General features: G+C 43.9%; 1 protein-coding gene across 1 annotated transcript; it reads left to right on the top strand.

Moving 5' to 3' along the window:
• Positions 1-435: 435 nt before the first annotated feature.
• bend3 (BEN domain containing 3) lies at positions 436-20,992 on the top strand. The gene is made up of 4 exons (XM_072246132.1): positions 436-577; positions 6,140-6,245; positions 11,453-11,658; positions 15,643-20,992. Exons 2-4 carry the CDS (start codon positions 6,143-6,145, stop codon positions 17,884-17,886), a joined length of 2,553 nt encoding a protein of 850 aa, XP_072102233.1. The 5' UTR covers positions 436-577; positions 6,140-6,142; the 3' UTR covers positions 17,887-20,992.
• Positions 20,993-21,487: the final 495 nt, after the last annotated feature.

Raw genomic sequence — 21,487 nt, 5'->3', positions numbered from 1 at the left:
ATCATGAGTTTCCTGTTCCTTTCCTCGCGTGCTTTTCACCCCTTCTTCCTCATACATTCTTTTTTCCTTTTCACACCCCCCATTTCCTATCTTTTTTCTCTCCCAATCGCATTTTCCTTCCTCTTTCCTCTCGCGTTTCTCCTTTTTTTTCACTCCATTTCTTCCTCCTGTTTCTGTTCTGTCACTCCCACCTTTCCTTTCACCCCCTCCTCTTCTTTATCTCCTTTCAAGAATGAATATTGATTATTGTCATTCTTCAGTACACGAGTCTCTTTTCTCGCCGTCTCTTTTTCCCTCGTGTTTCTGCCCCCCCCCGTGTTTTTCCCTCCCGCTCGCTCTCCTGTTCTTCCTCTCGTGGATCCTCCCGCTCGCTCCCCCCCACCCCTCCACACGGCTGCGGAAATGACACAAAGTCACGTCACGGAGCGGACACTCGGAGAAAAAAACACGGGCCGCTGGCCGCAGAGAGAGAGAGAGAGCGAGCGAGCGCAAGATTGTGCCGTGTGAGAGCCGAGTGGAGCGGTCTCAGGTAGCACAGTCAGTCACTGACACGGGTAGATGCTGCAGAGCCAAGCAGGTAAGCAGAGCGAACCGGCACAGAGTGTGTCTTTAAATCAATTATAGGGAAGCTTTGCGTTCTCGACAATCAAGGACAAACCCCGAAAGGGTCATGGCGCCACACGTTACGTGTCCAGACTCGGTGCGGCGTGTTGATTGCGCGCCCCTAGTAAGTTTGCAGGAATTTGGCTGAGTCTGTAACGATCTGCAGCCTCTTTTGCTGCGGCGGCCGCAGGAGCCCGTGGAAGTCAGCAGCGCAGTGAGGAAGATCGGAGGGCTTCTCTCCGGGCGACTCGCTTCGCAGGATGCCCGGCCTCAGCCCTGCCCCGAGGCACATGGCAGACCCATTCTCCCACTGCGATCCACAGCGGACTAAACACAACCTGACGAGACGTCTTTGAGCGCCCGCCCCCATCTCTGCATAAAGTCCACAGCAGGGACTGTGATTAGCGAGAGGCGGCACATCACGCTAAAGGTCATGAGCAGCGAGTGGTTTCTACGCGATTGTGAGCAGAAATGCCGCTTGTCATGAAAATGAAAAGAGAAGGTGAAACGGATTTCTCCTCAGAGATAGAAGTTAACGTAATAGCGAGAGTTGCTGGAATCTGGCGCGAAAATAAAGCCCTCAGCAGTTTTTTTTCTCCCATATTCCTGCATCCGCAGTCTTGTGTCTCCTGCTGGAAATAAAATAAAACGCATACAGAACATAACAGTATCCCTTCAGCCCATCTTTAAAGGTCAATCTAACCCTTGCGTCCTACATAGCCCTCCATTTTTTTCTATCATCCATGTGACTATCTAAGAGTTCCTTCAATATCCCTAATGTATCTGCCTTTACCACCAGCCCTGGCAGGGCATTCCACACACCCGGCGCTATCCCTGTATTCTGTCTTCAAATTCGACCTTTCAAAGTAAATCACCACACCTTTCTGGATTGAAGGTGGTCCATCACTCTCAGCCCAGCTCAGCACCCTGTTGCAGCCTATAATAACCCTCCACACTGGCCACAACTCCACCCCTCCAAGTTCAAGTTTGGTTGCCCTGGGACCAAGGCGCACACAGTACATATGACTCACACACATAACACATAAAGTAATATTACTACAAATAAATTAACAAATAATAGGGTGCATATATGATACAAGTTAAAAAAGTAGACAGTATAACGCCACTGGTGCTTTGTACATGATGACACCTGGGTGGTGGCAGTGAATTCAGTAACCTTACAGCCTGGGGGAAGAAGCTGCTTCCCACCCTAACAGTTCTTGTCCTAGAGTACCTCCTGCCTGATGGTAGGGGGTCAAAGAGATTGTTGGACGGATGGGAGGAATCATTGACAATGCTAAGTGCTCCTGACAAACATCTTTAATCTGTGGAAGAAAGATCCCAATGATCCTCCCATCACTTCCTTATCCAAATCATTTCTAAAAGTCACAAAGAATAGGGGTCCCAAAGCAGATCCTTGTGGAACAGCACTGGTAGCTGGCTACGGAAGCTGGTTATCAAATCTATCTGTACCATCCTTTATCCTGACCAGTCACATACCTACAGATATTGATTGCAATGTTTCAACAGTTAACGCGACCATCTTCCTCAGGCATGTTAGTCAATTGACGTCCCCCTAGAGACACTTCCTTATATACCCTCTCGAGTGAGCAGGGCACAGGCAGGGCTCAATGGTCACCGACTCCCAGGAGGAATGCACTCTACCTACAACTACCTTCTGCCTTCTGTGGGCAAGGCAGTTCTGAATCCACAGAGCCAAGTTTCCCTCGAACCCTCGATTCCATGCCTCCTGACTTATTAACCATCTTACTAAAATCCATATACACTGCATCCGTTGCTCTGCATTCATCCGGTACTACTCCTTTGGCTAGCGAGGACACAAATATCATTGGCAAAGGCACAGCAATTACTTCCCTTGCTTCCCATAGTAATCTGGCATGCCAGCCCCCAGGACTTAACAATTCTAATGCTTTTCAAAAGTTCCAGCACATCCATTTTCTTAACGCCAGTGAGTTCTAACACAAAACAACCTGTTTTACGCTGTCATCATAAATGTCAAGGTCACTCTCACTTGTGAATACTGAGGCGAAGTATTTATTAAAGACCTCCCTATGTCTCCATTTCCAGGCATATTTCCTCTTCTATCTCTGATTGATCCTATCTTCACTTGAGTCAGCCTCCAGTTCTTCACGTTTGCACAAAACACCTTGGGGTTTTCCTTAATCCTACTCGCCAAGGCCTTCTTATGCCCCCTTCTAGCTCTCCTAAGTCCATTCTTCAATTCGTTCCTGGCTACCTTGTAACCATCTAGAGCTCTGTCTGATCCTTGCTTCCTAAACCCTAAGTAAGCTTTTTTTTCCGCCTCTTGACTTAGTGTTCCACATCTCTTGTCGACCGTGGTTCCTTCACCCTAGATAGACCCTGTTGCCATGCAATGTCCTAGTCAGCTGGATGTTGCCACAGTTCTTTGCGGAGAAGTTCTTCTTGTCCAGTACCTTTGACTGCATCCATCAGACTGTGATCAGCATGAAAAATCCTGCAGAAGGACTCAATGGATTCAATGGAGTAATTTCATGAGCAGACTGTCTAGACCACCTGGCAAAATGCCTCATTGCCACAGGCCCCAGGATGTTGCTTGGTTGGCAGTGAGTGAGATCCTCCAAGTCAGATCCTTCCTGCACACTAATAACATCACTCCGAAAGCATGTTGCCCCCTGAGAGGACTGCACTGGGGGGGGGGGGGGGGCGAGATAGTTGCTCACCTCCTTGCAGGCTGTGGGTTTGAAAAGAAAGTGTGGGGAACAATGCATGGGCCAAAGATAAAACTTGGTTTATCCTGAAGGAAATTATTGTTGCAAGGTTACTCAGTCAGAAATATCTACTTTAAAAGACAAAGTGTAAGCATTGAGCTAGATTGTTCATCCCGATCAGCTATGTGACAGAGGACTCTGATCTACAGCTGCTGGAAGATCATCTACATGGTGAAAGATGTCCTTTGTTCTGACCGAAACCCATTGATCTGCCAGCACATCAAAATGTTCATAGGGAAATTCTGCTGACTGACACATTCCAGGCTGCAGGATTACTAGGTGCTGAGGGACGCACTGAAGCCTGGTTCAGCCACCGCGTGGGGAAGGAGCGCAGTTTAGTGTTCTTTTGCTGCTGGTTTGGGAAAGGGCTGAAATGGGTGAGGAAGCCCCTCAATTATTGTAGAAGTGTACCACCCCAGGGGGGCCACAGGAGGGATAATGGTGCTATTGGTTTAAAAAAAATGCAACTTAAACTAAATGCATTGTAAGAATGAAAAGGTGTTGCAAAGTTTACTCTTGTAAATATTTTTATTATGAATAAAGTTTATTTTTGTTAATAAAAAAAGCCAACATCTGCCAGTGAGAAGCTTCTAGTGTGAATTGATACTTGTTGCCATGTTTTGCATCAGAATACAGTGAAGGGTAACAGTAAGGCAGCAAGGGTATAGATTGAGCTTTGGTATTCATCCATGCATTGACTGAAGACCATAAGATATAGGGGAAGAATTAGGCCATTTGGCCCATCGAGTCTGCTCTGCCATTTCATCATGGCTGATCCATTTTTCCTCTTGGCCCCAATCTCCTGTCTGCTCCCCAAATCCCTTTGTGCCATGACCAATCAAGAATCTATCAACTTCTGCCTTAAATATATGTAAAGACTTGCCTCCACAGCTGCCTTTTGCAATAAATTTCACACTCTCGCCACTCTCTGGCTAAAAAAATTCCTCATCTCGATTCTAAAAGGACGCTACTCAATTCTTAATCTGTGGTCCTAGACTCTCCCACCGTAGGAAACATTTTTTTCCACATCCACTCTATCAAGGCCTTTCACCATTCAATAGGTTTCAATTATGTCACCCCTCATTCTTCTGAATTCTAGTAAATACAAGCCCAGAGCCATCAAACGCTCTTCATATGACAAGCTGTTCAATTCTGGAATCATTTTTGTGAACCTCCTTTGAACCCCCTCCAGTGTCCATGCATCATTCCTAAGATAAGGGGCCCAAAACTGCTCACGATACTCCAAGTGAGACCACACCAGTGCTTTATAAAGCCTCAAACATTACATCCTTGCTTTTACGGTGGAGGTGTGTGTGTATTAAGGCTGATTTATACTTGTGCGTACTAGCTTACACTGTAGCCTACACAAGCGGGCTACACCGTTATGAGCATTTATACTTGTGCGTTGGTGTGTCTGCATCGCTCTGCAATTCACCGCCAAAACGCTAGTTGGCGGTGGGGTTTCTATGCCACTGTGTTGAGTTTCTTCGTGTTGAAATTCAATACAAAGAAACTCAAACTTCAAACAATGGTGACTGAATCTGAAGGAGGGTGAATTTTCTGTGCTTGTCCGGCCGCCAAGAGACATGGACGAGGAAATGCATTTCAAGTATTTTCGGATGTCAGCAGGTAGATTTGACGATTTGGTTCATTGTCTCCAACCATTTATTTTGCATCAGTGTACGCACAGTATATTCAGAGACTGGCAATCACCATGCGAGTTTTAGCTTCAGGTGGAAGTCAACAGGCTGTAGCAGCTAGCTACAAACTGGCATCAAGCACAGGGTCCCCCATAATTTCGGAGGTCTGTAAAGCTTTATGGAAAGCATTGCAGCCAGAGTTCCTTCCCTGCCCTTCAGACACCCAATGGGAAGCTATTGCAGCGTAGGAGGAAATGCGATGCTACCAAGCGGACCAATCACAGTTGTTCGGTCTGAGTTGCCGCGATGCGTAGTTACATTTTGGGAGAGGTGCGTGTTAGGCTACGGCGTAGGGTTCAGTGTAGAGTACAGCGTAGGGTACGCGGCTACGGCGTACATTTGACGCACAAGTATAAATCAGCATTGGGTTCGTGTTGGAGATAGCATGCCTCAAGTAGTCAGCCAGTTTTGCAGTGTTGTCTGTCTGTTTCTTTCCCAGCTTAGAGACAAGCACAGTGCATGTTGTCCCCTTAGGCGTACTTCCTAAACTGGCAAATAGCTACTTTAACACTTTACTGAGGTAGAACAGGCACAAGTAATCCTTCCTTTTGCCGTCATCCACTTGTATCCTGAACCATATGACGCGTAGTAATAGTCCAATAAAACCATGAACGTTGTGTTTTATATTGCACTGTCGAGAAAAATGCATCTGTTTACAACTTCCTGTGGAAATAAGTTAGTGCAAACTATATTCTCATCTTTAGACAGCTTGATCAACATTTAAGATGTTATTTGCTTTTGAGCCGAGTATTCTGGGATCTTGAAGTGCACAGAGAGCGGTGATTAGTAAGCATAGGCTTTATATGTATTGACATTTTTTTCTCAGATGTTTTAAATTCATTTTAATGGATTAAAGGTTGACCAAGAAGGCGTCAGCTTAATCCCCGGGCTAAATTTCCTGATGAATAAGTTATCCTTAGGAAACCAATGTCTAAAAGAGTTTACGTGTGGAAAATTTATGGCTTTGTTAGTTGTTAAAATTCACAGCTTTATTTGCTGGTTTTGCACATATTTAATATGGTATTTATGGGTCCTTTTAACCGTAGAATTCTTCATTACAAATAGACAATGAATTTTGCAGAAAAGAATGAAGAGCCTGGATTCAGAGCACCATTCAGAGGTCTAAACCTGTCAGTCAGCAAGGATGAAGAGTTGAGAAAAGGAATGCCTGGTAAATTCCTTTTACCTATATTTTTCGGGGGGCGGGGTGGAAATAATAACCTTCTTGATGAAGTGGCACTCCTACCAAATGTCACAAAGGAAATGCAGATCAGTATGAGGCACAAACCTGAAGAGCTTATTTTCAGACTCCTGACACTTTTAAGAGCTCTTGGTAACTTTGGCAGTTTGATGAGTGTTCCTTTGTACTAAATGACTACCCACTGCCTGTCAGATTGACCAGTTATGTAGCAAAATGCAGCCCACGATTTTTCAACACGTGACCAGAAAGTGAAATTGTGATCTGCCAGCAGAATTCACTGGGTTAAACCTTTCTGCCACAAGTTTGTTTGTTGCTCAAGATCTGGCATCTGCAGTCCCTTCTGTCCAGAATGTGTAGATAATTATTGGGCAATGTCTTCATATAGGTGAGGTCAGACAGCATCTGTGGACTGAGAAAGTTTCAGGTTTCAGGTTGAAGACTCTCAGAACATTGTCATTATTCAGACCTGAAATGTTAATTGTGTTTCTCTCCACAGATGCTGCCTGACTTGCTGAACATCTTTATTTGTTTTCTTTTTTTAATTCAGAATGCCAACATCTGCAATATTTTCAATATTTGTAGACATTCATTGCTGACAATACCAAATTTCTTCCCTATAATTTCTGGGATATACTGTTTCTAATATATAACTGAATTCATGTGAGAGGGATGCAAATATTAGCAACTTTTCCGGAAAGGGTTAGAATTGTTACCTCAGGTATCTGTATTTTTAGTGTTTGTGAACTGTGGGGTCCAATTTATAAGCTAGTGTCCATAATAGGTATGGTTAGTAATTCTCTGGATTTGACCCCAGGCCATCAAAGTGCTATAGAATTAGAAGTTGTTTCTGGAGTCTGTGGTTAAATTGGCCTCAGCATCAGCTAATGCAGAATTTCCTAAGAATACCTCCCACAGTCCTCTCCCATGTGGACTTTATTAGCAAGTGTGTTGAGGACAGGGCACCTAAAAGGAAAATCTGGGTGTTCCCAACCCGGAAAATATGGATAATCCAGGAGATCCACTTTCTACTGAAGTCTAGGACTGTAGCATTTAATCCAGGTGGCCCTGATCTTTACATGAAATCAAGATACAAGCTCCATAATGCTAACAGGGATGCCAAGAGACAATACCAATCCAAAATTGCGCCCCAGACCACCCATTGTTTGTTGTAGACCTTGCCTACTGTAACAGGCTACAAGGCAATGACAAGTAGCATTGCTGGCAACAGCATATTCCTTCCTGATGACCTTAATGGCGTCTATGCACGTTTTGAATAGAAGGAGATTGGAATGTCACCACCCACCTCAACAGCCTCCAGTGCACTTGAACCCACATTACCATTGTAGATGTAAGATCAGTCTTCTGGAGAGTGAACCCATGTAAAGTATCTGGCCCAGAAAGTGTCTCTGGCTGTGTCCTTAGATCCTGTGTAGGGATATTTGCAAACACTTTTAACCTCTCCCTGCTTCACTCTGAAGTTTCTCTATGCTTTAAGAACATAGAACATAGAATAATACAGCACAGTACAGGCCCTTCGGCCCACAATGTTGTGGCGACCCTTAAACCCTGCCTCCCATATAACCCCCCCCCACCTTAAATGCCTCCATATACCTGTCCAGTAGTCTCTTAAATTTCACTAGTGTATCTGCCTCCACCACTGACTCAGGCAGTGCATTCCACGTACCAACCACTCTCTGAGTAAAAAAAACCTTCCTCTAATATCCACCTTGAACTTCCCACTCCTTACCTTAAAGCCATGTCCTCTTGTATTGAGCAGTGGTGCCCTGGGGAAGAGGCGCTGGCTGTCCACTCTATCTGTTCCTCTTAATATCTTGTATACCTCTATCATGTCTCCTCTCATCCTCCTTCTCCCCAAAGAGTAAAGCCCTAGCTCCCTTAATCTCTGATCATAATGCATACTCTCTCAGCCAGGCAGCATCCTGGTATATCCTGGTATATCTCCTGTGTACCCTTTCCAATGCTTCCACGTTCTTCCTATAGTGAGGCGACCAGAACTGGACACAGTACTCTTAAATGTGGCCGAACCAGAGTTTTATAGAGCTGCATCATTACATCGCGACTCTTAAACTCTATCCCTCAACTTATGAAAGCCAACACCCCATAAGCTTTCTTAACTACCCTATCTACCTGTGAGGCAACTTTCAGGGATCTGTGGACATGTACCCCCCAGATCCCTCTGCTCCTCCACACTACCAAGTATCCTGCCATTTACTTTGTATTCTGCCTTGGAGTTTGTCCTTCCAAAGTGTACCACCTCACTCTTCTCCACTATCGTCCTGGTACCCCCCCAAAAAACAAGGTTGCATGTCTTAATGACTGATGGTTTTGCATCCACCATCATGAAATTCTTCAGATGCTGGATGAGGCATAAATTAACTCCAGCCTCCCAGACAAACTGGATTTACTGCAATTCAGCTACAACTGAAACAGGTCAACGGCAGACATTATCTCTCTGACTCTGCTGTCATCTCTGGTGCATTTGGACAGTAAAGACACCACCAATCACCAACATTATAACTGCATGTAAATTAATCTCCAAACTCCTGGGACTCAACACCTCCCTTTAGAACTGGATACTTGACTTTCTGACCAATAGGCCATGATCAATAAGGACAGGCATGATTATCCTCAACAGTGATGTGTTCTCAGCTCCCTACTCTACTTCCTGGACACTCATGACTGGATGACCAGATTCTGCTGCAACTCCATTCACAAGTTTGCTCATGATGCCACAGTGGTAGGCTGTATTTCATATAATGATGAATCGGGGTATAGGAGGGAGATAGAGAGCCTGGTGACATGGTATCATGACAACAACCTTTCCCTCAATGTTAGCAAAAGAAATGAGCTGGTCATTGACTTCAAAAGGGGGTAGATGCACATCCTCCTGTTTGGATTAACAGGACTGAGGTTCAGAGGGTTGAGAGCTTCCTAAGTTCCTAAGAGTGAACATCACCATCGCCTGACCTGGTCCAACCATGGCCAAGAAAGCTGAACACCTCTTCTTCTCCTCAGGGGGCTAAGAAATTTGACATGTCTTTTTTGACATCCACCAATTTTTTTTAATGCACCATGCTGTATCTCTAAATAAAATTAAAGATAATTAGAGAGCAACCTACCCAGGTGCGTCACGGCTTGATGTGATAGCTGCTGTGCATGTGACCGCAAGAGTTGTGGACACAGCTCAGCACATCATGGAAACCAAGCTCACCTCCATGGACTCAGTCTACTCTTCTCACTGCCTTGGCTATGCAGCCAACATAGACAACGACACCACCCACCTAGATCAGCGGTCCCCAACCACCGGGCCACGGACCAGTACCGGGCCACAAAGCATGTGCCGTGAGGAAACAATGAGTCAGCTGCACCTTTCCTCATTCCCTGTCACGCACTGTTGAACTTGAACATAGGGTTGCTAACTGTCCCGTATTTCCCCCACAAAGGTAGAGCATTCCTATGAAACCTTTCGTGCCGAAATGGCGTGAAGTGAAGAAGCAATTACCATTAATTTATATGGGAAAAATTTTTGAGCATTCCCAGACCCAAAAAATAACCAAACAAATCATACCAAATAACATGTAAAACCGAAAATAAATAACACTAACATATAGTAAAAGCAGGAATGATATGATAAATACACAGCCTATATAAAGTAGAAATAATGTATGTACAGTGTAGTTGGGAAGATGAAGGGAAAACCAATGTGTGGGGAAAAGAATCGGCACGTGCACGCATGTGCACATCACATGCGCACGTGACACATGCGCACACAGGTGCCCGCGCAAGGCTTCATGGTCATGATTGTCTTTCCTGGGGTAAGGTGTCCTGGGATTTGACTGCTACTTTTGTCCCTTATTTGGGAGTGAGAAAGTTGGCAACCCTAACTGTAAAAGACATGTTGAGGTGAGTTTAACCCTGCTTGAACACCCCCCCCCCCCACCCTGGTCGGCTGGTCCGCAAGAGTATTGTCAATGTTAAACCGGTCCGTGGTGCAAAAAAAAGTTGGGGAACCCTGACTTAGATAGTCTCTCTTCTCCTCCATCCCATTAGGCAGAAGATAAAAAAGGCTGCAAGCGCATACCACCAGGCTGAAGGATAGCTTCTGTCCGACTGTTATAAGGGCATTGATCAGGTGGTGGTAAAACATGACAAACTCTTGACCTCACGATCTACCTTGTTATGACCTTGTTTACTTGCACTGCACTTACTCTGTACTCTATTATTGTTCTACCTTGTACTATCTCAATGCAATGAATTCATTTGTATGAACAGTAACCAAGAAAAGGTTTTTCACTGTACGTTGGTACACATGACAGTAATAAACCAACTTACCAATCTGGTCACAAAGTCAATATGTGTTATAGATTGTCATGTTTGGAAATTGGGGTATTGAATTTAAATCATGCTGACAATTCTCAGATGTACTGTTGAAACAGGTTCCCCGTGGAATTGTGTCCTCAGCAAATAGCTCTCACAATCTAGAGCAGGGGTTCCCAACCTGGGGTTCATACACCTCTTGTTCAAAGGCATTAAAAAGGTTGGGAATCCTGGTATAGAGTCAGCTAACCTGAAATAGTGTATGAATGTTTTAGTACAGAAAAGGATTATCAAGTACATGATCAAGGAGAGTATAGTTAAACTCTGCTCTGCCTCAGGATTCCCAGCCCAGTCTGAACCTAAGCTGGAAGTGGAACATGCTGCTTTTCATGGTGTATGGTCCAAAAACTGTTGAAAGGCAAAAAAACACAGAAAACTACCAGAGATGCTGAGCAAGTCAGGTACAGTATCTGTGGAGATAAAACCAGAATTAAGCAGCGGGATCATGCAATTGCATTGGTTCACACTGGTACATCAACAATATCTTTTTTATATGACTGTTTAGTCATTAGTTCATTTTACAACATTCAAAGGATTTGATATCTTTGACTCGACCCTGCTGGTTCACCATCTTTTCAACATCCTGGACATGAACTGATCATAGATGCTGCCTGACCTGCTGAGTTCCTCCAGCATTTTGTGTGTGTCCCTTTGGATTTCCAGCATCTGCAGACTTTCGCAAAACAAAGCCTGAATTCAGCAATGAATACAATAATGGATGCTGTTATTGCATTGTCAGAAAATGGAGTGATACTTTTTGTTCTTCTCTCCTCTTGCAGTGTCAGAAGTGAATGTCGATGTGGTCAAGACAGAAGTAATTGTGAAGGATGATGATGATGTGGGTGGTTTTAGTCCAGAAGGAGCAGCCGAGACCAGAAATGTACAAGATGTAGCAAAACAGAAACAGATGCAGAATGGTTTTGGTGAGGTGATGACAGAACATGATAACCCAATCTTCTTCAAAAGGAGGAGAATCAACTGTGAGGTAAATATCCTCAACACTACAATTACTTAACCATACAATGATCTTTCAGACTTGTTTAAGAACAATGCCTTGATGTTCTTTAATACAGAGAAATGCAATATTTATATTTACCTGATCCAGATGTAATTATATTTTAGCACACGTAGGAGCTCACTGGAGGTTTGTAGAGTTAAAGTTTGTTGTAGTGATATATCACAATGTGCTGAGTTTTAACTCAGGTTTTAATGCAGACTGTGCTCAGTTCTTCATCATTTTGGGTTGCTACCATTCCCTAGTAAATTGAGACAGACAAAATTAATAATCTCGTAATTAGGGATTTGCTTGGCAAGAGAGAACGATTGAATTTCTCATACATCTGGAAGGTGCAACACTTTGATCTTTAAAAGAAAAGTGTATTATGCCTAAACAAGGGAGATCCCAAAGGGTTGAGGGAGGAGTTGCTAGCACAGACTGGGAACACAGGCTATATGGAGGACAGTTGAGGAACAGTGGAAGGCGTTCAAAGAGATTTTTCACATTGCTCATCGAAAGCGTACAGTATTGCAGTATTACAGTAAAGGTGGGGATGGGGGGAGCCAGCCTTGGATAACTAAGAAATAAAGGAAGGCATCAAACTAAGTGTTCATGCATACAAAGTTACCAAGAACAGTGGGAAACTGGAAGATTGGGAAAACTGTAAAAAGCAACAAGGAACCACTAAACAAACAATAAAGAAAGATAGATTATGAAAGTAACCTAGCACAAAATATAAAAACAGATAGCATAAGGTGGAATTGTATAAAGTAGAAAAGGATGATGAAAGGGGGGAATTGATATTGTGGAAATGGTTGAAGCTTTGAAAGACTGTTGTGTGGCAGTCTTCACAGTGGAGGACACGTCTAACATGCCAAAATGGGATGTTGTGGATGCGATGGGCTATGAGAATCTCAGTACAATCACTATCACTAAAGAGGTAATCCTGAGCAAACTAGTGGGCAGACAAGTTCCTGGTTGTCACGGAATGTGCTCGGGGTACTGCGAGAAATGGCAGAAGTTCTAGTAGATGTGTTTGTTGATAATTTACCAACAATCTCTGGACTCTGGGCACGTCCCAGCAGATTGGAAGCCAGCAGATACCGAGCCACGGTTTGAAAAAAGGACGTAGGCAAAAAGCTAGTTAGCTTAACACCTGTATTCGGAAAAAGCTTGAAGCTACCAGTAAGGAAGAAATATAAGTGGTGCCATTAGGTGGACACTACATAGATTCAGGAAGGGCAAGTCCTGGAGTTCTGTGTGGATATAATGAGCACAATGGATAGAAGGGATCAGGTGGATATTGTATACTTAGATTTCCAGAAGGTGTTCAATAAGGTGCCACATTAAAGACTTATCCAAAAAGAAAGGGATGCAAGGAGTTGGGGGTAATGTATTAGCATGGGTAGAGTATTGGTTAACAAGTAGCAGGCAGAGAGTTTGGATAGATCTCTGGTTGGTAGTCAATAGTGAGCAGAGTGCCACTGGGCAACTGTTCACAATATACATTAATAATTTGAAAGAAAGGACCAAGTGTAGCTCATCTAAGTTTGCTGCTTACAGAAAATAGTGTGGAAAAGCAACTTGCACAAAGAGTCTGCAGAGAGACATAGGTAAGTGAGCAAGGGTTGGGCTGAATGGCTATAATGCCGGTAAATGCGAGGTGATTGACTTCGGAGGAAAATGGATGAGGTAATTATTTAATTGGTAAAGGTTGGAGCATGCTGTTTGTTGTGCAGAGAGACCTGGAAGTGCATGAATCACAAAAGGTCAGTTTGCAGGGGCAACAGGTTATCAAGAAGGCAAATGAAATGTTGGCCTTCATTGGCAGGGGCATTGGACTTAAAAGTGGGGAAGTTATGCTGCAACTATACAGGGTACTGATGAGGCTATACCCACAGTACTATCTGCAGTTCTGGTCTCCTTACTTGGGAAAAGATATACAAGCCTTGGAGGTGGTGCAGTGGAGTTCATGACGTTGGTTCCAGAGATGTGGGAGATAGCCTACGAGGAGAGATTAAGTCATCTGGAACTATACCCAGTGGAATTCAGAAGAATGAGAGGGGATCTTATACGAACATATAAAATATTAATGGGATTAACTAAGATAGAAGCAGGAAAGTTGCTTCCACTGGTAGGTAAGACTAGAACTTGTGGGCGTAGCTCATGTTTCGGGGAGTAGATGAGGAGGAATTGCTTTTCCCAGAGGTTAGTGAATACATGGAATTCACTGCCTAGGGAAGCCTCATTAAAAATGTTGAACATACAGTTACATAGATGTTTGCATAGTAAATGTTATAAGGAAAAGACAGGTAGGTAGAGCTGAGTCTACAGCTAGATCTGCCATGATCTTATTGAATGATGCCAGGTCGCCGACTCCTGTTCCTATTTCTTACGTTTTTATGCCTGGGCAAGTGCACGCCATGGGCTGGACAAGCCAGCTTTGATTTTCGCAGGTGCTGCTGTGCAATAGAGTTTATATTTCATATTTTCTGAAGGAAGCCAATTGATCCGTCAAGTTTGTGTTCATCCTCAAAGGATTTCCATTCCCCCACTTACTTTGTCCTTTTGCATGTGCCCAGTCATTCCCTGATCTTTAAGCAACCACCTCATCTTTAGGGCAGGGAAAGAAATGAGAGCACCATGCACAAACTCGGGTGGTCACAGGTGGAAGTGTGTAAACTGCTGTACTAGGACTACCAACTTACTCTTTCCCCTCTCATGCTAAATCTGTGCCCTCTTGTTTTAGATACCCTTACCCTGGGGATAAAGTGTTACCATTCACCTTATCTACGCCTTTCATAATTTTAAATATTCTCCTACTTTCCAAGAAATAAAGGCTTAGCCCGGCTAGCCTCTCCTTGTAACTCCCTCACTGATGACTTGTACGACTGCAATTTGAAGTTCCAATTTCCTATACTCAATGTCCTGCCTGATACAGGCTAAATGCCTTTTTGCACTGTCTAGTTGTGCATGGCTTTCAATAAAATATGCACTTATCTGTTCTTAATGCCCTATCATTCACTGTATATGTTGTGCATTGGTTGGATTATCCAAATACATAACCTCATGCTTAATTGAATTGAGTTGCATTTGGCTCACCTCATCATACTCCCCTAAATGATAAAGATCCCCTTGTATTCCAAAATAACCTTTATCACTTAAATCAACACCTCCTTATTTTGTGTCATCTGCAAACTTTCTGATCAAGCCTTGTTCATTTGCACCCAGATCTTTTCTAAATGAAAAAAAACAAGGATGAACCTCGAGCCCTTGTGGCACACCATTACTCACTGGCCTCCAATCTGAGAGACCGTTCTCAGCCTTTGTTGGAGTAAAGTAAAGGGAGAAGGTTTGCCTCAGTCTGTGGAGTCCACTGTCAGAGAAGTATATACAGGAAAATGGAAATGATCAGGCAGAACCTGGAAACAGAAACAGAGTTAACAGTTGGATCACCTTCCACCAGAATTGCTTATGGAAATGGAAATGGTCAGGCAGAACCTGGAAACAGAAACAGAGTTAACAGTTGGGTCACCTTCCCCAGAATTGCTTTTCATTCCAGAAAATGCAAAATTTTGGGATGGAGTGCTTTTGAATTGTAATTGGATTATCCAATGGGGTAGAAATTGATAAGCCCTGTGGCCGCAGAATGGGTGCAGATCTGTGCGACAGCCGATCAGAATTGTGTTGTATTTGGTTTCATTCAAATACAGTAGCAAAGTAACTTATGATAAACAAGAGAAAATCTGCAGATGCTGGAAATCCAAGCAACACACACAGAATGCTGGAGGAACCCAACAGGCTGGGCAGTGTGGTACAGCCAACTCTTTGGGCCCAGACTCTTCGGCAGGATAAGGTTTTCTCTCTTTATTGCACAAAGTGTGGCATTTGTTCTTTAGTGGGTTGTTAAAATTTACTTGCAGTTTCTCATTTTTCAATGTCCAATGAAGCTTTTTCACTCTGTTTTCCCAGGACATGTTGGCAAGTTTCAGGGGCACAAACTCTGTGGTGCCTTCGCAGAGATTCCTGGAAGGCGTAAGCAAGGCCAAGGACGCCAGTTCGGCTCTCTTGATGGAAAACGAAGACACTCTACAAGCCAGACACTCATTCAGGAAGCCCTTGTATAGCATCGCGCATAAAATATCAGACCGACGGAGCGTGCAAGCTGTGGACCAACACACGTCAGCTGAGGTTTCAGACAGACCTTCCCTCAACAGTCTCTTAGAGCAGCGAAACCTTACCGATGCTCACAAGAATTATTCTTCCACCCTGTCGGCCCATGTTGCTGAAGGCGACTCGACCCTCTACTCCTTAATCCACAAAATGTTTTTCACTCTCAACACTTTGAACTCCACCATGACCCAGCTGCACAGCAAAATTGACTTGCTGTCATTAGAGGTGAGCAGAATTAAAAAGCATGTGAACCCTGGGGAATCTGTGGTGGAGTTCTTGCCACCTGCAGAGTACCAGCTCAACAACGCTGAACTGAAGCAGGTCCTGGACCAGAGCTCCTCGCCCGGAGACTTTGCCTGCCGTTTACTGGTGCAGCTCTTTCCAGAGCTCTTCACTGAAGACGAGGTCAGCAGGGTTTGCAATGTCTGCAGGACCGCATCCGAGAAGAAACTGGATACCCTTCACCTGCAGCTCATCAGAAACTACGTTGATGTCTGCTACCCGTCGGCCAGGAATGGAAACATCTGGCAGGTAGAGTGCTTGCCGCAGATCAGCGACTTTTTCAACAGGTTTTGGGCACAGAGGGAAATGGAGAATAGTCAGCAGAGTGCCACCGTAATCAACTTTTATCAGGCAGACCAAGCCTTGGAGCAGCCTCAGCCTAACTGCTACATCGATGACAATGCAGAAGATGAAGGACTGTCCATGGATTCCTTCAGCAGCCTAAGCTCAGAGTTGGTTTTGGATCCTCAGGAAGTGAGTGAGTACCTGGAGGAAGCTTCGTCTGCTGGAGAGTTTGCCACTTTGCTGGTCCATCGGTTTTTCCCTGAGCTATTTAACGCAAGGAGTTTGGCATCACAGTTCAGCTGTTACGGGTCATCTGAAAAGCAGGCGCTTGATCCACAGAGGATGCAGGTTGTCCGGAAGTACACAGAGATCTACTTTCCGGATGTGCAGGACGACAAGGTCTGGATGCAACAGGTCGTCCAGAAGCTGGATGAAGAACTGACGAGTGTCCACTCTGATGGGAGTGAGCCCGACGTGTACAGGAACGAGAGCCGCTGCTCCTCCAACATCTCCGCGGTCGGAGGCAGTGAGAGCTTCGATTTTGATAAATCCTCGCAGAAGCTGAAGAAAGTCTGGCTGAAGCCCGTCGACTTTAACAGCCTCGTGATATCCCCTCCAGACTTTGAAGTGTGTAGCCCAGAGCACATCCTCGACAAGCACCAGCTGAAAAACATTTACGAGAGCAGCCTGTCCATGGGTAATTTTGCCTCCCGCTTGTTGGTGAGGCTCTTCCCTGAGCTCTTCACTCTGGATAACCTGAGGAAGCAGTACAATTGCAGTGGCTCCCTCGGCAAGAAGCAGCTGGACCCAGTGCGGATTAAAATCATCCGGCACTATGTGCAGTTGCTGTACCCCAGCGCTAAGTGTGACAAGATATGGAACCAGGAGTTTGTACCGAAGCTGGATGAGAGGTGCCGGCGTAGAGACACCGAGCAAAGGCGCATCTACCAGCAGCAAAGGAAGAAATCCATCATCTGTAGTGAAAGAGAGGAGCCAGTAGTTTCAGCAGTCCAGCCAGAGCACGTTAGAGCGGAAGCAGTGCAGGCAACACCAGAGAGAACAGAACGCTACAACAGAAACTTTTGCAAAGTTGCACTCAGCGAACTGAACATCCCTGCTGTCAACTTCCCAGTATCAAATGAATATTTACTCCCCACAAAAGATTTAAAGGAAATAGTGCAGGACAGTCTGTCAGTTGGGAACTTTGCTTCCCGACTTCTTGTCAGGATCTTCCCAGAGCTGTTTACCCCTGAAAATCTCAGACTGCAGTACAACCACTCGGGCGCATGCAACAAGAAGCAGCTGGACCCGGTCCGCTTGAGGCTCATTCGGCACTATGTGGAAGCGGTTTACCCCCGGGCCAAGAGCGATCAAGTTTGGCAGCTGGAGTGCATACCGAGCATCGATGAGAGATGCAGGCGGCCGGACAGGAGCAAGTGCAAGATTATGAAGAAGTCCAAGAATAAGAAAAGTTAAACATTCTCTCAGTAATCTTTAGAAGTATCAAATTGGGTTTTTAATGAGCTTTACCACAAGATAGTGACTCACTTGCTAAGTTTACCACAGGCGCAGATAAGCTAGAAATATTTTTTAAAACTTCAAAAGAACCGTAAGTGCCAGCTCAATGGAGAACACACAATTGGAGTTCCCACCTCTCTGATTATTTCATTTACGTTTGATTTTTTTTGTTGGTGCACGCAGAGCAAAACCATAAACAAGGGATAATCTACCTTTTTAGTTGATTCGGTCAAGGAAGATGAGGTTTTATTCTGCCTATCCAAGAGTGGAGTTAACCCCTCATCAAGAACTGTGGTGTTTCTGTTAAACTCCACTGAGAAGGGGATCAGCAATTGTGGGGAAAATGAGCGAGGTCCATGGAAACGGCTCCCAGCAGCACACACAAAGTCCTCAGCAGCTCAGGCAGCGTTTATGGTGGGGAATGAGCAACTTGCGTTTCAGGGCGAGGCCCTTCATCATGACTGAAAGGAGGGGGGAAGAATATTCGAGGAGGGGAAGGAGTACATGCTGGCAGGTGATGAGTAAAGCCGGGGGAAGTAAGGAGCTGGGAGGTCATAGGTGGAAGAGGTGAAGGGCTGAAGAAGAAAGAATCTAATAGGAGAGGAGGGTGGATCAAGGAAGAAGGAGGAGCACCAGAGGGAGGTGATAGGTGGATGAGGAATATTGAATGGATGAGAGGGGTACCAGAATAGGGAAGAGGGGAGAAATTACCTGAAGTTTGAGAAATTGATGTCCATTCCATCAAATTGGAAGCTGCTTTGACAGAATATGAGGTGTTGCTCCTCCATCCTGAGTTTGGCTTTTTCATGGCAATAGAGAAGACTTTATTTCATAATATCTTCCCCTTCCCCTTTCTCTTTTTCCCCTTTTCCCCATTCTAGTTACCCTCACACCTGTTCTTACCTGCCCATCATCTCCTTCTGGTTCCCCTCTTCCCTTTTCTTCTACGATTCTCTCCTATCAGATTCCTTCGTCAGCCCTTTACCTTTTCCACCTATCTCCACCCAGCTTCTTACTTCATACCCACTCCACCCAGCTTCCCCATCTCCTGGTCTCTGACCAATTCCCTGTCAGTTTAGCTTATGCTCCATCCCCTCCCCTTCCTCCACCTTATTCTGGCGACTTCCCCTTTCATTTCCAGTCCTGATGAAGGGTCTCGGCCCAAAACGTCGACTGTTTATTCCTCTCCATAGGTACTGCCTGATCTGCTGAATTTCTACAGCATTTAGAGTGTGTTGCTATGGATATGCTACAGTTCTCCTGCTGTAGCAGTGGTCTACATTGGGAACAACAGTTGTTACGGCTCCAGTTACCATGGTGCAGATTTTTGATTTGCACTGTATCCTTTTTAGGACAAGGAGAGGTGTGATATGCCAGTGTGTGTTTGTTGATCCTTGTTTCTGTGATTCTGAGGAGCAAAAATGAAAAGCTGATCTGGAAAGATTTGTTTCTTTGGAAATATCAGCAACTTGTGGAGGCTAGTCTAACAATGCTTGTTTCCATGGAAACAGTGTAAGGTGAGGCCTGTTAAAGCTACTCGTTTCCATGGAGACAGTGGTGAACATAGTAGGCTTTACCCTCCTCCCCCACCCCATTGTACCTTACAACTGAAGCCTGGTACTGGAGAAGTACTTGACAGTTCTCTAGGAGGTTGTGAAGTGAAAACTGTGACGAAACCATGTTAATATCCTTTCTCTTTACCCTGACACATCACAAACATGGGCAATAGCTCATGCCCGTGCCACCTTATTGATAACCCCATTGCAAAGACCATAGTAAACATTTATTGCTCAGGTGGAGGCAACTTGTTATCTGAAGTAACACCAGTGTCTCATTCCCAGCCACCAGACCATGCCTTTGTCTGGGCTTTGGAAAACTTAATTGATTTCAGTTGAAGAGTACTGGTCATCAGGTCCTTTTTAGGACACTGAGGTTTTCCCCTTCTTTCACTTCTCCAGGCAGTGCCCGTGTCCTGCTTTTTTTGTTCACTGTTTTTAAGAAAATGGTACCTACTAAACTGTAAAGAAAGAACATTTTGGGATGGAAACTGCTAATATCCAAGGTACTTGGTTCCCAGTTTCCCAGTTGGCACTCATCGGTTTGTACTAATTGTTTACTCAAAACAAACTTAATAAATAATGAAATATACAAAAGTTATTATATACCAAAGCTGCCAGTAATAAACCAGCATCCTTGAGACTAATTTATAGATTTTAATACTGAAGGTCCTTAATGTTAGTGATTTTACAAAGACTTGTAATCTGAGTGTTTATTTTTAGTTGATTTATTTGACTGTCATACCCAACACAAATTTTATAATTTAATTATCACTTGACATTTGGATATACTACATTTTGCTTTTGTATATTTGTGTATGTCTCTTATCTATAATCAACTCATGGAAATATTGTTTTAATAGACTTATTGCTGACGTAAAAAATACATATTGGAAATGACCAATTTTAATTGTACATTTCCTCTAGGAACTGTGAACATATAGCAAAGTCCTCTGTGGTTGTCTCAGTATAAAAATACAACACTTGTAACATGATTTTCCTTTATATATAAAAAAGATGAAATTATTGTCTACAGAAAATATTGTTGATACAACTTTTTCAAATTGGTAGACTAGGATTTTTGGAATACTTTAGTTAAAACATGGACACCATCAACTCACCTTTTCACTACAATCCTTCAATCCTTTTCTCCAAACTGTGCCTGAATGTCTGCTAAACCTTTATAGCTGAGATCTTTCAGTGATCCTTGGTAATATTGTCAAAAAATACCACCTTTTTGGGTTTACTGATGTTTATTGTCTTGGCCTCTCGTTCTTAACTTCCTGATTAAAATATACCTTGATACTTGAGGAAGTGTGATAAAGAATTTGCTTGGGTTTCAATTTTCTTATAAACTTTTAAAATTCTGATTGTATCTTTTAAAAACTTTGTAGTTTTCAAATTAAAATGAGCTAAATTTTCCCCTTCCTTGCTGGCTCCACCTCTTTAAAGCAGTAATATCCTTTATGTGTATTGGTTGATTAATCAAACCCTCTGTTCTTATGATGGTGCACTTGGATTGGGGAAGAGTTTTAGTGGTGGTCTGTAAATGATATATAAAGATTACTGACACACATCTCTAAAATTGTGCTAAGAAGATGTCCATGAGTGGAAACCATTTTCTCTAAAGGGAGAGCTTGGCAAAGAAAAAATCCACGATAGCATCTACCCAGCTGACAGAGTCTCGTTTGAAGAATCAGCACCGTAGTCTAGCACATCTGTATTCTGCAATTCACGCTGTATGATGGCCACTTTAAGAATGACTAGTCTTTCTTGGCTCAAGAAGCATTAGGGAGAGGAGAAGTGGATGTGAAGGTGGTTTATATTCTTAGAGAGACCGACTACACAGAACAGGCCCTTCACCTCAACAAGTCCATGCCGAACTATAATTCTATCTAGCTGGATTGATCTGCACCCATACCATAGCCTTCCCATTCAAGTAGTTATCCAAACTTTTAAAAGTTGAAATCGATCTCTCATCCACCACTTCCGCTGGAAGCTCA

This window comes from Mobula birostris, chromosome 2, assembly GCF_030028105.1.
Source record: "Mobula birostris isolate sMobBir1 chromosome 2, sMobBir1.hap1, whole genome shotgun sequence".
NCBI classification, from domain to species: Eukaryota; Metazoa; Chordata; class Chondrichthyes; order Myliobatiformes; family Myliobatidae; genus Mobula; species Mobula birostris.
Note: the sequence above shows the minus strand (reverse complement) of the source record. Positions and strands in the feature narration are given on the sequence as shown.

Coding starts and splice junctions, on each gene's coding strand:
- bend3 (XM_072246132.1), top strand. CDS start 6,143: ATGAATTTTGCAGAAAAGAATGAAGAGCCTGGATTCAGAGCACCATTC. Junction 6,246..11,452: donor GTTGAGAAAAGGAATGCCTG/GTAAATTCCTTT, acceptor CTCCTCTTGCAG/TGTCAGAAGTGAATGTCGAT. Junction 11,659..15,642: donor GGAGGAGAATCAACTGTGAG/GTAAATATCCTC, acceptor CTGTTTTCCCAG/GACATGTTGGCAAGTTTCAG.